Below are 15,964 nucleotides of genomic sequence, written 5' to 3' on the forward strand. Positions count from 1 at the left end.
TGACGTATGAGTGCAGTTTGAACATAATCGGTCCATGCATGTTCGAGATACAGGTGATCACGGACGGACGGACGGACGCACACAGGGCAAAACATAAGTCCCCGTTTTCGGACTCCGTCCGAACGGGGACTAATAAATAATCAACACATGGACAGAACATGCATGCATGCCTACCATGTTAAAGTCAACTAACATATCATGGACCAATGATGGTGTGATTTTGGCATGAGCTAATGTAAGTGGTCGCAAATGAGGATAATCTCTCTTCAAACATTTAGCACATACATGATTTCATAACAAGAACATAATATTGTTCAAACAAACACAGTTTAGAGTTGTTATTTATTTTTCATATTTGTAAAACTGTGGCCATTAAGCACTTTACTGTCTTTCTGTTGAGGTTAAGGATCTAGGCACATTCTGAGAATATGGACTAGTTCGGCACGAAATGTACATGATCAATCAGGACAAAGCTCAACATGGAACAAAAAACAGATGCAAGAGGATGCGATTTTGGCACGAGTCAAGTGGGTTCTGATGAGGTCCTGATTAATTATCATGACCGCAACTACTGCAACCCCTTGAAGGATTAGAAATATTCAGCACGTGTCGAGATTTCCAAACATGAACATAACTCATCTCTTCATCCCAGGATGCAGCAAACATTTTTACCTTGACCTGGGACAGTAAATTATATTGGATAATAGGGGTTTGTAATGCTTCATTTATTAGGAAGCAAACCTCACTGCCATTACATGGTGAATCACACTGACAGATTAGATAAAATTGCTGTGCACTCACTGATGCTGTGAGGACTGTGGCATAACAATTTTATGTGCATGAATACACTAGTTATGATTTAAAGTGCCTGTGAAATGGCTGCTATTTTCACGCCTAAAATTATCCATTGATACATAAATATTATTATTTTTTTATGTTTCTAAGCATAAATAATTTTTTTTAAGTGAAAAAATATGTTTTAACTCAGTCTACGGAAACTTTATTTTTGTTTATTTTATTTTAATTCCCCTTGTGACGTCAGAAGGGGAAGTCGCTGGGCAGCTTGCATTGCCGATACGTGTAAATAAGACAAATTTCTTGTGCTGTTTTCTCTTCTTTGACTAAATTGCCACTTATGTACTTGTTCGTCGAGGAAGAATGGACCATAATGAACACATAGTATCAAGTTTGTTGCATGGGGTTGAGTCAGATGCGAAATATGTCCGGTCTGGTGTAGCTAGTCACCGTGGTCGTCACCGTCACCGGAGCACGTTTGTACACTGTCGCTGGACTCCGGCATTGGACAAAATCAAATTTGACGGCTGAATCGTCTTGTTATTTAGCAGGTTACTAGACACTATTGATTTATAAAATAGAGAAATAATTTTTAAAAAATGACAAAACACAGTTACTAAATAAATGACTGCTGCGTTGTAATGGGTGAACGCGTAGGGTCATGGGGGGGGGGGCAAGTGCGTGAATGGCGGCGTTTAATTGGATAACAAAAATAATTGAGAGCGACTCACATACGACAAATTCAGAGTGGATTTAACATGATTTTCATGATTATGACATCATATTAAAAAAATACATTGACAGCTCAAGCCCGGATTCTTATTCCGTAAATTATTACGCCGATCAAGCTGCAAGTAAAGGCAACAAAGGTGTGAATTCGACATTCAACACCAATAACCGAACAATTCAGACACTTTTAGCCTACGAAAATGAAAACAGCCTGAGGGCTGCGTAATTTCCTGCTTGTCTGACGCTTCATTTTCGTATCATTATCAAAATTACTGCTACCTTTTTACATAACACGGGTGGTCTCTATAAAGCGATAATCAGGATCGCAAAAAAAAATCAAATTATTTGAAACACATACTCGACGTCTCTCCCCCTTCTGAAATCCGTCTCAGTGATCATGGGCTGGTCCGGAATCTATTTTTTCGAAAACGTTTTGTATTGTCGGCGTTTCTCGTTTAAACCTACCGGTAGTTGTTTTGTCATGGACAAGGACAGTTTTTCAAAAAAAAAGAATCTGAGGTGCAGGAGTGGACACTGCATATGACGCTGTTAGGAGGAAGTCCACCCCAACCTTTTCTCGTTATTTTCACGGCTTTCGTCCACCGATTTCGCACATTTGGATCGATTGGAAACGTGTAAATACTTACACTATGACTATACGCATTACTGCAACCGCCCACAACACAACGTTTAACCATCATAAAAGATTGTTGTGAAAACAACTTCTAAAAATTCGCTCTCTCAAAAATAAAATAAAATAGACAAAAGAAACGCCGATTAAAGAATGTTGGGAACAGATTTCTATGTTTAACATATTTGGGGATACCGTATGATATTCTTTATCTTACATTACGTCACTATAGTTTATAGCCTATCACGTTAATGTAACTTGAGATTGCCCGCCAGAATGTAAACTTGTCACATGTGTGACTCAAGGCTAACACGAGGCAGTAGTGTTTAGACCACGGAATAAAGTAGTCGTGCTTAAAAAATGTATATCGTTAAAAAGTACAGTTGTACGTTGAATGACACAGTGATATAAAAGTACGGCCCAGGGGTATGGCTTCCTATTTTTGCATTTGGAGGCGCCCTTTCGGCGAGAGTCGGAAATCCGGAAACAGTCGACCGTTTCAGGATAGGTGGGCGTTGCTACAGCACGGGAAATATCTCAAATTTACTTGGATACGAGTAATCATTTTCAGCAAAAAAAATCAATAATTGCCCATTTCAGTGAGGCACAGATCTAAAATGGGAAGCGTGTGGGTGGGCATTGCACAGGCACTTTAAAGGCACTCCCTATACAACAAAACACATTGGTTAATAGAACAGATACAGTAGCATAAAATCTGTGTTAGAAGCTGCATCCCTAATAGAAGCCACACTCATTCTTTTTTAACAATTAAAAATCAAAAATTCACCATATCTCATATGTGTAGATGATCTAATAAAAGCCACATCCCCTCTGTTGCATTGTACCATTTTAATAAAATCTGCGGCTTCTAATACAGATTTTACAGTAGTTGTTGAAAGCTGTCTGATATACAAGAATTTTGTTTGTGGTTTACATGATAAATAACTTACATTGTAATCTTCATGCTCAATTTTAAATGACCAATTCCTCAGTGGATCATCTATAGAACTTATTATAGAATTACCAAGCGGTATAACACCCTAGAATAAAACAGACATTCATGTTTTTAGAAATGTTAGTTTTCCTGTTTCTTGTAATTTACAAACCACTTTATTGACTATACCATAAACTACTATAATTTTGCAAGAGCCAGTGAAAATCACAAACATTTGTAGCAGTGATAAATTCACTAGGGTACTACAACATGGAGTCATGAAATGTTGGTTTTACGAATGATATACGATCCTGAATCATGAGAATTTCAAGCAGTGAAAATTAAATATTTTACAGTATTTTAAATATTCTATTTTTACTTTACATAAAATTTGATCAAAAATTGAAAATGACCAAGCATTCATGTTAATACTTCTAATTAATAATTTTAACAAAGCTTGTTCAATAACTGTCAACCAAGGTTCTACCAAATATGTTGGAAATGGTTCACATGATACCTACAACATGCTGGTGTATGTGACCTAAAAAGTAGCTGACCAGAAATTGTGTTATTTATTTTTTATTTTATGATGTATAAATAGTTTCACCTTGGTGATCCCTCAAAATAACCTCTACAAATAAATACTATGACAGAACCCCACACCCTCCCTGTGCCTTTGTTGCGTATGGAAGTTATTTTCACGAGTGATGCGGTGTATCCTGCGGCCGTACTTTCACGAGCGAAGCGAGTGAAAGTACAGCAGAATACACCGCATCTCGAGTGAAAATAACTTCCATACGCAACGAAAGCCACGGGGAGGGTGTGGGGTTCTCTTATTATTACATATGTTCCATACTTTATTATTTTGTATTAAAGAAAGAACGTGCAAACCGGGATGGAATTTAGGTTGGGGAACCCCATTGCCCATTAATATGTTCCAATATAAGTGTTACGCCCTAGCAGCACGTGTCAGTGTAGAACGCGCCCGGAGAACGCGTGTCACTGTTTGTTTGAAATTAAAATAATCAGGCGTCTAATCTGAGTCACTGTCCGAATAAATAACTCGTTGACGTTTAGTTGGGACCACGGCAGAACCAGAACTTGAACTGGACGACTATGATACACAGTATATGTTGAAGTTAAAAGTTCCGCCACAGAATTATGCATTGGCAAACATGCTGTGCAACTGCGGTACTCCACAGATGACTTTCGTCGACAGCGGTTGTCGCTTAGCTGCACGCTACAACTTCTTGTGTGATGTTGCTTGCTGGTCGTGGATTGACTGAGTCTTGATTACCAGTTAAAATGGCGTTGGTAATTTTTATTTGGAATTGAGTAATGCCGCAACGTCGCCAGCAGAAACCTGGTATCTCGATGCTGATGGTTACGGCTGCATAGTAATCGCTGATTTTACTGCTGGTGGATCTTCTGAGAGCCCTTCAAGGTTTATAAAACTCAGTTTCCAGGTGGTCAACATGCATTAAGTTCTCCCAATCGTAGAATTCCATGTGATGTACACCTGACATGCCAAAAATGTTGTTGAACGATTTGAACTGGATAAAAATAGCAGACGAAAATGGTTTACAAAATAAAAAATAGTTCGGTAGCCAATGAAAATAACATGTTCATTTGCATATCGACCGTGAGAATACCAAAAACATTATTGCATGGGTGATATGCAAATTAGTTTGGGCCAAAACAAGTGACTGCCTAAAAGTACCATTACTGTTGTTCAAATTTCATTTCACTCGGCAAGTATATTCATGTACCCCAAGGGGAAAATATCGTACTTCTAAATATTGTTTATTCCGAAAAACTGTACTCCTGAAGGGACTACTTTGTTTGCTCTCAGACCTCATTTGCATATGGGTTGTGGAAATACAGATTTTGATTTCAGGGACGAATCAAAATAAACTGCAGTACATAATTATGTAATACTAATTGTTATTAGAATTCAAAGGTTAAATGGTAACAGAAATAAAAAAACAACAAGGTCATTGACAGCATGCCAGAATATACAACAAAGGTGCAAATACAAAATTATTTATTAAGTATTATAATATGGAACATATGGCGCATTTGAACTTGACATAAAAACCGTGTAAAATGTACAACACACTTGATTACTACCGGTAAAATAATAGAGTGGCCAGATACAAGAAATACATTACTGCTATCACTAATATAAGAATATTCAATCAACACTTAAAAATTAAAGCAAAAATTACAGAATTTTAAACAATAAAATCAATATAATTATTCACATGACATTTGAAAATCTGTAAAAATATTACAATTATATTTTTTAATATCTCAAGGCATTTGACTGAAATATGGATTTTTTTATGTATGAGAATATATCATTGTCGCCATATGATTTGCAGTATACAAATCAAAGGTCAAACCACCCAGAGAAAGTAAAATTAGATTACACTGATTACTACATTGTGTCCTTCTTTTTGTCTTGAATTACATTAGATTATAGCTAAACTAATAATACCTTAGTTTTATTCCACCTGTTAAAACAGAAATTACTTTAGTGTAATGAGTGTATGAATTAGGTGACATTTGTTATGGGGTCATGGCCTGGTATTCCACTGATGTGTTTATTTATTTGGTACTGGTCTTGAAATATATCACAAGAATGTCCCTAATTACTAGTGTCTTTGAGAGTTGACATGGTATAATTAGTACACAGCTTTTAGGAGTCTCTAGTCTATAGCAAAGGATTCTGCACTGATATACAGGTGTATGTACTCAATACATATCAGTATAGGATACTAATGAGGATACTGATACATAGCAATGGTTGATGTGATGTGAAAATTAGTGGAACTACCTCACTATGAACTTTGTTTTTAAATATCCTCCATCTTGGTAATTGGAATTTGGAATTCACATTTACTAATAAGGTAGGATGCAGAGTCCTTGTGCAAAACCACAAAATTACAACATGCTGTATATTATGTCAATACAATGAAAAATGTAATGAAAAATAATTTAATTTTGAGGACTTTTGTGTCCCAGATAGAATTTAAATTATTTAAATTTTGTTTTTATTTTGCTGAGCCTGGCAAATTAGGACAGATAACTACAGATGATTAATAAAAATGGCATCTATTAAATTAGTTGTATAAAGAAAATATATCCTGAAAACTGAGTGTCACTATATATATTCGCCATAAAAAGAAGATATGAAATGAAAAAATTACATTATTACAAAATTACATTAAATGAAAAAATTACAGCTATAGAGAAATAAATTCATTCATATAAAATAAACTTTTTAAATTTTAAATGGGTAAGAAGGATTACTGGAAGTAGACATGCAAAAATATGATATTTTGAATCAGTGAAAAGTCACTGGTGTTATTTAGAGGGGGTACAGTGACTTTTGACAAATTCAGTCAAGATTAAATTATCAAAAGATTACCGACAGATTTATCAGCTTACAGAATTCACCAGATTTGATGAGCTTAATGGAAATCATAAATAGTTCTCCAATTGCGTATTTGTAGCAACCTTTTTAAAAGGGATGAGCATATGGTAACATTGTTCTCACTCAGTCCATGTGACCGTATATTTTGTAGTGACATGTACACATATGATATACAGCATCATAAAACAAGACGAAACAATGAGTATAAATTAATTAATAGAATTCATATGCATATATTATGATAAAGCAACTCATTACTGGTAGTGCTTCAGCAAGAAAGTATCAAATATAAGCAAAATTCAGGTGTGGAAATTATTGTGCAGCATATATTCAAATTATGTGTATTCATGAATGTATGATGTATCCATATCAAATGCATACAATGCATACAATGATCAGCTGCCCTTTGAGGCTGAAATAACATATTACTGAGTTCAAGGTTACATCAAGCACATGACAAAGATGACATCTCAAATGAATTAGTATAGAGCTTTGGCAGAAATACTTCTCAAATAAATAACAAACTGCTATTGATGCCACACCCATAACACAAGCAACACTTAGCCATTATAGTAAAGGAAATATTTTTTCAACCACCTACTTTTTACTATTCATCATTTCCTTATTTATGATTGCTATAAATTATTATTATTAAAACACTACATTATTTGGTACAGACACGAACGTAACAACCATATATATATATATATATAGATCTTCAGGATATAACAGGAATCACTGGCAGTGGTCCAAATATAGTAGAAATAGAAATATTAGAGGACACTGATTGGAGTGTAAATAATATAAATAATATAAATTATTATTATTAAAACACTACATTATTTGGTACAGACACGAACGTAACAACCATATATATATATATATATAGATCTTCAGGATATAACAGGAATCACTGGCAGTGGTCCAAATAAAGTAGAAATAGAAATATTAGAGGACACTGATTGGAGTGTAAATAATGGGATGTATAAAGCAGGATAAAATAAGAAATTATCAAGCAGGTTACTAAATGAATAAAGATGAAATCACAATAAATATTTTACAAATAGTTAGACGTATGCACTTATACTTAACCATATTTTTATAATCATGATTGGCAGAAACTTTAAGGTCATTGTATCTATCTTTGAACAATTCTGAAAAGAATATCCAAACCATACAATGTCTATGTCACTATCGATATATAAGCTTTAAACTCTACCTTTGGATCATATGCAATAAAAAAGCCACCAGGTGGTCCTGTGTCATGGCGATATTATTTAGAATAATAATTCCATTTCTCTTATAATAGAAAATATCAAATTCCAAAAAATAGGTTTATTTTGTCTGACTCAATCTTTAATATTTATTCTGATGAACCAATAGTGAAAATATATATTCATCCAACATCGAAATAGGATATTAAAAACATAAATTAGGTATATTTATATCATTATAGCTTTATTATAAAATTATCATGTAATTGTTATCTATTGTTATTATGAAAGTTGTTATTGATGAATTTATTGCTGGCAATTAAATGGGAATTACATGTGATATAGGTCAGCAGCTGATATGTGTGCTGGTACATAGCAGTTATACATAGGGGTGAACTGCCAGTACAAGATCTAGTAGTACACAATCGTACTGGTGTGCTATTTGACTGCTTGATTTTCAGTATGATGGATAATATCGGATACTGTTGCAGAAGCCTTTAAAGGCCAAATGGATGCTTCACCATGGAAACCTTAGTTAAATTAAAATAATCAGTATATCTCTTCACTACATTAAATTACTTTAAGGTATTTTGTAACCTTAGGTGTTTGGGTGTGTGTGATTGCAAAGGTGAAGCTATGATAAATAATGATATAGTATCTTAGATTACGCAGATATCTAGATTAGAATTAAACAAGACACTTCAACCATAGGCTCCATAGAGTCCATGCTTCAACACTCAGACTATGCTATATTTCTGCCTACTCATATTATAGTACAAGTTACAAGGACCTTCATCTACTCATGGATTTATTCTTAACTCATCTGCCTGTCAATTTTGACTGCTGTAGTCAAACACCACCCATCGCACTGTACTGTAGACATGTTGAACAAATACGAGTAATATATATTTTTGTACCTGTAAAATGACTGGGTTAAAGTATTAATATTCAGGATTCAAAGTTATTGTTTTGCATCAACATACATATTTTTATTTGCAAAAGAAAAGAAAAATGCTAAAATATGCTAGTTCTAGTGTTTTTCTAAAACATTTCTCTTCACCATTATTCTACTTCAAATAAACACAAGAGATCAATTACAAAAATGGAATTAAAGGGACTGTCGTTTCAAGCAAGATAAAAGTATTTTGTGCTGATCCTTTGTTTCTACACTGCAGATTGGTAGATCATTATTTAGAAGCAATTATGTATTATTAATTAAGCTAATTAAAGAATTACCACATGCTGATAACTGAAACCAATAATACATACAGTAACCAGTATTTAAATTTCATTACCGGTAGTACAAATGTACAATGTATTTATTAGTGGAAAATATCAATTTCCATGGAAAGTAACCCAAAGAACTAATTTTTTTTAAAACCAATAATTGATATTACTGATTCAGATGAAAAATAATAGATCCACATTAAATAAATAACACGTAAATTGAATATTAAAAACATAAATTAGATCTCACTAAAAACTATTCATATATTTACACTTGTTTATTAGAAAACACTAGTTACAGGAGGATTTGAAAACCAACAATAACATTTTATAAAATTGTTTATGTATTACACTGGTACATGTAATATTAAATATAGTTTAATTATGGATCAGAGGGTTAGAAATGACAGACATAAAAGACAGATTTATAAATTGCTGTTGAAATTGGAGAGTTGATTGGATTCTTATGTGGTATGTGTAAGTTTTAGCAGTGGGTACATTCATTATTGCTTAGCATGTACTGTGCAATGAACTTGGTGGAATAGTTCACAACTAGAAGTAACACGATAGCCTTTCAAATCCAGAACTTAATTATTTTAATATAATCAGCACACCCACAAGAAATTTGAGAAACTATACAAAGACCAGAAAGTGAGTTCTTTTACTCAAAATGGCTTTGCTGACCAAAACTGTTTCTTTCAAAAAAATGTTGGATGGGGGGGGGGGGGGTCTATAGTGTTTTATTTCTGCAGACAATGTTAATTTTGACACAGTGTATTTTGATTTTATTCTTTATAGAACACCACTGTTTCTGAAGTTTAATCCAATTTTAATTCAGTACACTGGGTTTCAAAAACGCGTGAACTTGTTTTCTATACAATATTTATAGGTGTGATTGAGGATCCTACAGGGACTTGTAGGTAATGAACATTTCCAAAAGGTTTCTACAGCCAATAAAAGCATCTTATTTGTATTTGAATCAAGCATGAGGATTTTTTGGGATAAATGTAATAAGATTGTAATATGGTGGTTGTGGTGGTGGTGGAATGTACCAAAGAAACCTTGATTAATGTCCAATAATAATAACAACAACAATACAAAATCAAAGAAAGTTTAGAAAGAACTCCCATGTGCTGAGAGTATTGGAGACACATTAAATATAATTTGAAATTACTTAGCAGAAAACTAATTATGCAAATCAGAAAATTAATATGAACAGATTTGAGTGTAAAACTAATGAGGTCTGCGCAATGTAACAGAAAATCTATGTACCAAGTTTAATTGAAATGTGATTAGAACCAAAAAATTATGAATTATTATGCTAATTAGGGAATTAATATGAACAGATTTTTACCCCAAATTAATTAGGTTTGTACATTGTCCTAGAGCATCTTTGTACTAAGTTTCATTGAAATGGAATAATTAGTACTTTAGATAACAGTGTGAAAGCTTAAAATTGGTTAATTATGCAAATTAGGTAATTAATATGTACAGATTTTAACCCACAATTATCCAGGTCTGTCTATTGTCCTACAGCATCATGTACAAACATTCGTTGATATGTGGTGATTAGTACCTGAGATATCAGTGTGAAAGTTGGAAATTGGTTAATTATGCAAATTAGGTGATTAATATGCACACATATTTACCGAAAACTAATTGGGTCTCTGAATAATTCTAGATTCATTGAAATGTGATGATTAGTACTTTAGATATCAGTAGAAAAGCTGAAAATTAATTATGCAAATTAGGTAATTAATATGCACAATTATTTACCCTAAAACTAATCAGGTCTCTGCATAAGCCTAAAGGATCTATGTACCAAGTTTCATTGAAATGCGATGATTAGTACTTGAGATACCTGTGGAAAACCTGAAAATTAACTAATTATGCAAATTAGGTGATTAATATGCACAAATATTTATACGAAACAATCAATCTCTGCATAGTCCTTGAGTATGTAAGTACCAAGTTTCATTGAAATGTAATGCTCACTACTTATATCAAAAGCTGAAAATTAATTACCCGGTAATTATGCAAATTAGGTAATTATATGTACTGATATTACCATAAAAACTATCAGGTCTGTGCAGTGTCATATGACATCTATGTACCAAGTTTCATTGAAATGTGATGATTAGTACTTGAGATATCAGTGGAAAAACCGAAAATTGACTAATCATTATGCAAATTAGGTAATTAGTATTCACGGATTATTAGCAAAAACTAATCAAAACATAGCATTAGTTCAGAGCATCTATGTACCAAGATTCATCAAAATCCAATGAGTGGTTCTTTAGATATCAGTGGAACAGTCATGGAACCACTAAAAAATAGCTAATTATCATGCAAATTAGGTAATTGATATGCACAGATTTTTACCAAAAACTAATCAAATCTGCGCATATATTCAGAGCATCTATGTACCAAGTTTCATCAAAATCCAATGAGTGGTTCTTTAGATAGCAGTGGAACAGTCGAACACACATACACACACACATACAGACACACACACTAACTGCAAAGACTCCCATTATGTGCTTCGCACATGGGAGTCAACAACATTCAGGACAACAAAACTTACAGAACTAAAACATATTAAGAATATATTGATTTATGTAATGTTTCTCACGAGTGTGAAGACAACGTTCGGTTCAATTTGCATTCAATTTATGTACGATTGAAATACCTATAATTAACTCAAATGTTGATATATAAAAATTTCAGCTAATTTAACAATATTTTTATGCGGGATTTCTGTGGAAATCAAGGTTAAATACTTTCATAGTGCACATGACAGTTCCTTGACACGTCTGTGAATGTGCGGAAGGTCAAAAGACAATGATTATAAATAAAAACATCATCAACATCCTTGTTTCAAATATTTTATTTGTTTTTAAAATTGAGTGGTGATAATTTGTGACTACAATTTTTTACACAAGATTCATTTTCTTTTAAAACATATTTATGCGTTTCTCATCTGTTTCCAGGGCAATTTTATACTTGTTTGAGCCCAAGAATTGAATGCTAATCGTACAAGTATCGAACGTAAATCAAACCGAAATTGTCTTCACCATTGGATGTTTATCATCCTCTACTGCATTGTATTCATGGAGATTACATAGCCTGTTTTCCTTCAAAATACTTTTATGTCTACAGGATTCAAGAGAATGTGTGGAACTTCTAAATTTAGTGTAAGCTCTTCTATTTTTTTTTTTCTAAATAATGTTCAAATTCCAAATTTTCTTTATATATAATTATACACATCAGTATTTATTGATAATTTTATTACCACAATTCTCTAATTGTGTTGTCCTGCAAGATACTTCATGAGAAAAAATTATGATGAGTCATTTCAGTGAAAGTAGTTTCCAACCACAACATTTATATTCTAATGACATGGGGCATGGAGCTATATTTTTCTCTTGTCAGAAATCAGTATAAAAATTCGATGCACATGCGGTCGAATGAATCAATATAAAATTATTAACGGACAAATTTACAACGATTTACGTCGATTGGTCTTATTAAACGTAACGGTTCAGTAGTGATGGTGTATACAAACATGACAAACCTTTGGGTGGATATTGAAATGGCGTTTCTTCTCAAAATCCTTCTTCTCATTTTCGGAATAATATAAAAGAAATCCTTCTTTGACAACGAAAAACCTGCGGAACAACAATATATATTACGTTTTTTCAAAAAAATAAGTAGCTCGGTAGGTGGCGACGGCGACTCGGCAACACACACAGTGATTGGATGGCCGGTAAAACAACTTTCTCATGGTACCAATTCAAAACAGATCGATGTATACAGTAGTCAGTACCTTTTCGACCAATTTCTTGCCGAATGACCGAAAGGTCTCTTCCACAATACACCCCACATCTGTACTCTTGTGGATATATCAAAATCGTCTAGATTATTTGTCATATTTCCTCTGTTATCACACGACGACGATAGCTGAATGAATACGCTCGTTAAAAACGGGAGGAAGTCCAGCACAAAATTCGCGATGAAAGGTCAGAGGGTAAGAACAGCTAGATGCATGATGGTAGAACGGTCAGATAGAGCGAAATTACATATTATCTTCGAGAGGGCGCTATTCAGATTTCATGGGGACCTGGGGTGCGTTTGATTTGCAAAATTAAATTCTAACGTACGAGTTAATAGCAAATAAATACAAATATGCCGTGATTATAACGTACGAGTTATTAGCAAACTCACGTAACAATCATATGCTTACAAATAATCCAACGATGTTTACGACAGTGATATCGATTGGAATGATATACATGTGTATTGGAAGAGGGATCAGAGAATGTTGCTACTGAATGCATGAAAAAAGGCGACAGCAACGGAGACATCAACGCAGCCATCCATAATATAATATATTATTATTATTATTATCCATCATGTTATCTTGATATAACATGAACACATTTTGTGTGCTCTAAACTTACAGTGATTTTCAGACTAGAATATCGGTATCCGACCACACCATCCGACATAAATTATAATAACGGTTTTCAAAATTTTAGTCATCAATATTAAAAAAAACAACCTTTGAACAGTTGTTTTCTTCGAGCAATACCTTTAATGCTGCTTCGACACAAAATAATCTATATTGGGGAACAATTTAAGTATTAAACAACAAAAATATGATGACTGTGATCGCTTTAGGTATAAGGATCGCATTTTCACAGGGTGACAACTATTTTTACAGCGTCACCATAACACGTCACTCTGCAATGAACAGTGCTGGCTATGACGGTCTGAAATTTAAATCTTGATTTGTTTTATGTCAATTATAAATGAATATATCTTTCAAATTACACGTGCCTTATCAGGAAGCTTTTACGAACACAAATACACACGCAACTCGAAATAATTTCGACATAAGCTGTATAAAATGGCAAAGATTCACAGGCGCAGAACGGAAGACAATTTAAATCTAGGAAGACCCCCAAAATGACATGACGTCTTCGGTTTCACCACACAAGCATAACGCGCACTGTTACAGCGATCGGGGGATTAACACCTTAGAACAAAGACGTTTCCCAACCGGATGTTGAGGGACTGTGATTCTAGCAAGAAAAAATATTGATTTCGTTTGTCCAGGTTATATAATAAATTAAGAAAATTTCATTTTTGTTAGTGTACAATGTATTAAAATATGTACACATTATATTTAATTGGTGGTGGGAATTTCCAAGACAGTTTATAAAATTGTGAACGCATATTTTCGTAAAAACACTGACCTAGAAATACGCCCTCGATAAGTGTTACCGATGGAATATTTTATATTGCAATTTCTTTCAATTTTGATTAGTTGTATTGCAATACATTAGTAATAATTTAAATATATATACATTTCTTTACTTAATTGTTCAGAATGAGTTATACACACATACTTTAATTATCGGAACGAACTCCAGGAAATATCATCAGCATATCTCAGATGACGACTGCCGTATATATTTATGCAACTTGCAATCCGGCCAGCCCCTAAAAACCTGCATAGATCATAGATGTATTCAAATTGAACAGAAACTACCTCGACACTAAGTCACGTATATGCCGACGTTGCAAGGGACGACTTGAAAGTTTTGGGGAAATGACGCAAACTCACTTGAAATGGCGTGTTACCTTGACACATTCGTCAACCGATGAAGGTATTCTTATTCAAAGAGTCAAACGAGGTACACTGAAATCGCCGGCTTGGTCATGAACTTCCAAGGGCGAACTAGAAGCATCAATTTATCAGACTTTCAAAACGAAAACTTTCCGCCCCGCCAATTGCTAACATTTCCGCTCATTGTATGGTTTATTTAAACGAAATTTAGTACGGAAAATTAATCGAAAGATTCGATTTTATGCATCGAGCTTCTCGATTTGTGAGACTCGATTGGCGATGGCGCGGATTGAGATTTTGGTCACTTCTGGTAACTTGTGTAAATAAGGATGTACATTGACGCTGTAGGTCAGGGCCCTGTTAGTTAACGCTGTTCCAGCTCAGACAACTAATAAATAATTTATTAGTTGTCCGAGGTTCCCGGGATGATATTTAAAAATACACACAGGAAAATAAAAAAACTGACAAGCAAAGTATGTGATGTCATGATTTGAAGCTTGATGGCAGGCAGACCATTTCCTGTGACGACACAACGTAAGAGTGTATGAATTACATTACTGGTAAACACTGTAGCCATTATGTACATAGTTTTTTTTCAAAAACATGAAGTACAATACTTCCTTTACCTTTCTACTAATGTATTGCTATGATACTTATACCGTAGTTTTGTTGTGTTTTTTTTTCTGCTTCTCTTCAATGTTTTTCCCTTTATCTATTCTACACGGTTTGTTTATCTGTGATAAAGGGTGGTTTGAACAATCCAAGGTGACAAATCGATAAATAGTCAGCCTTTTCCTGTGTGCTGGTTCAAAAAGCAAGCTGTTTTAAAGCACAGTCAGAGGAACTGTGTTAAAAGGTTAAAGTTGTTAGACAACAGGAAATGGTCTGCCTGCCATCAAGCTTCAAATCATGACATCACATACTTTGCTTGTCAGTTTTTTTTATTTTCCTGTGTGTATTTTTATTCTTACTTTAATTATTTGTTTGTCTTTATTCATATCTGTATTGCATTTTGGTCAAAATCCTGTTTTATCAGTACTGTCTATCTTCAATAATATAAAAATTTACTCATTAAACAAGTTACCAATCAGCGCGCAGACGATTCGTATTGCAAATGTCCTGAAGTCTGTTTTCGGTAGCGAAGTGGAGAAAACAGTCAGAGGCAGCTAGGGTGTGTACATCACGATATACATATCAGCCGACATATATACGTTCTAGCCTGACGTGTAGGCATATGAGTGATTGTACGACATTAAACACAAGAGACAATCACGTCTCGGAAACATAACAAAACTATAAATATCATAGTAATACATCGACAGAAAGGTTGTACCAGTAATGTACCTCTGGTTGTACTTATATA

The 15,964-nt window shown here is 33.9% G+C and overlaps 1 protein-coding gene across 2 annotated transcripts in view; it reads right to left on the reverse strand.

Annotated features, from left to right (window-relative positions):
- Positions 1-13,016, reverse strand: part of LOC100366459 (pleckstrin homology domain-containing family D member 1-like) — a 31,709-nt gene extending 18,693 nt beyond the window's left edge. For both annotated transcript variants that reach the window (XM_085490659.1, XM_002735441.4), the window contains exons 1-3: positions 12,796-13,016; positions 12,544-12,637; positions 3,106-3,195 (exon numbers count right to left, since the gene is read on the reverse strand). In XM_085490659.1, coding sequence (XP_085346785.1) covers positions 3,106-3,195; positions 12,544-12,637; positions 12,796-12,899 — 288 coding nt within the window. In that variant the 5' untranslated portion in view covers positions 12,900-13,016. The remainder of the gene's footprint in view (positions 1-3,105; positions 3,196-12,543; positions 12,638-12,795) is intronic.
- Between the last annotated feature and the right edge of the window lie 2,948 nt (positions 13,017-15,964).

The sequence above is a fragment of the Saccoglossus kowalevskii genome, chromosome 2, assembly GCF_978046115.1.
Source record: "Saccoglossus kowalevskii chromosome 2, keSacKowa6.1, whole genome shotgun sequence".
In the NCBI taxonomy this organism is placed as follows: domain Eukaryota; kingdom Metazoa; phylum Hemichordata; class Enteropneusta; family Harrimaniidae; genus Saccoglossus; species Saccoglossus kowalevskii.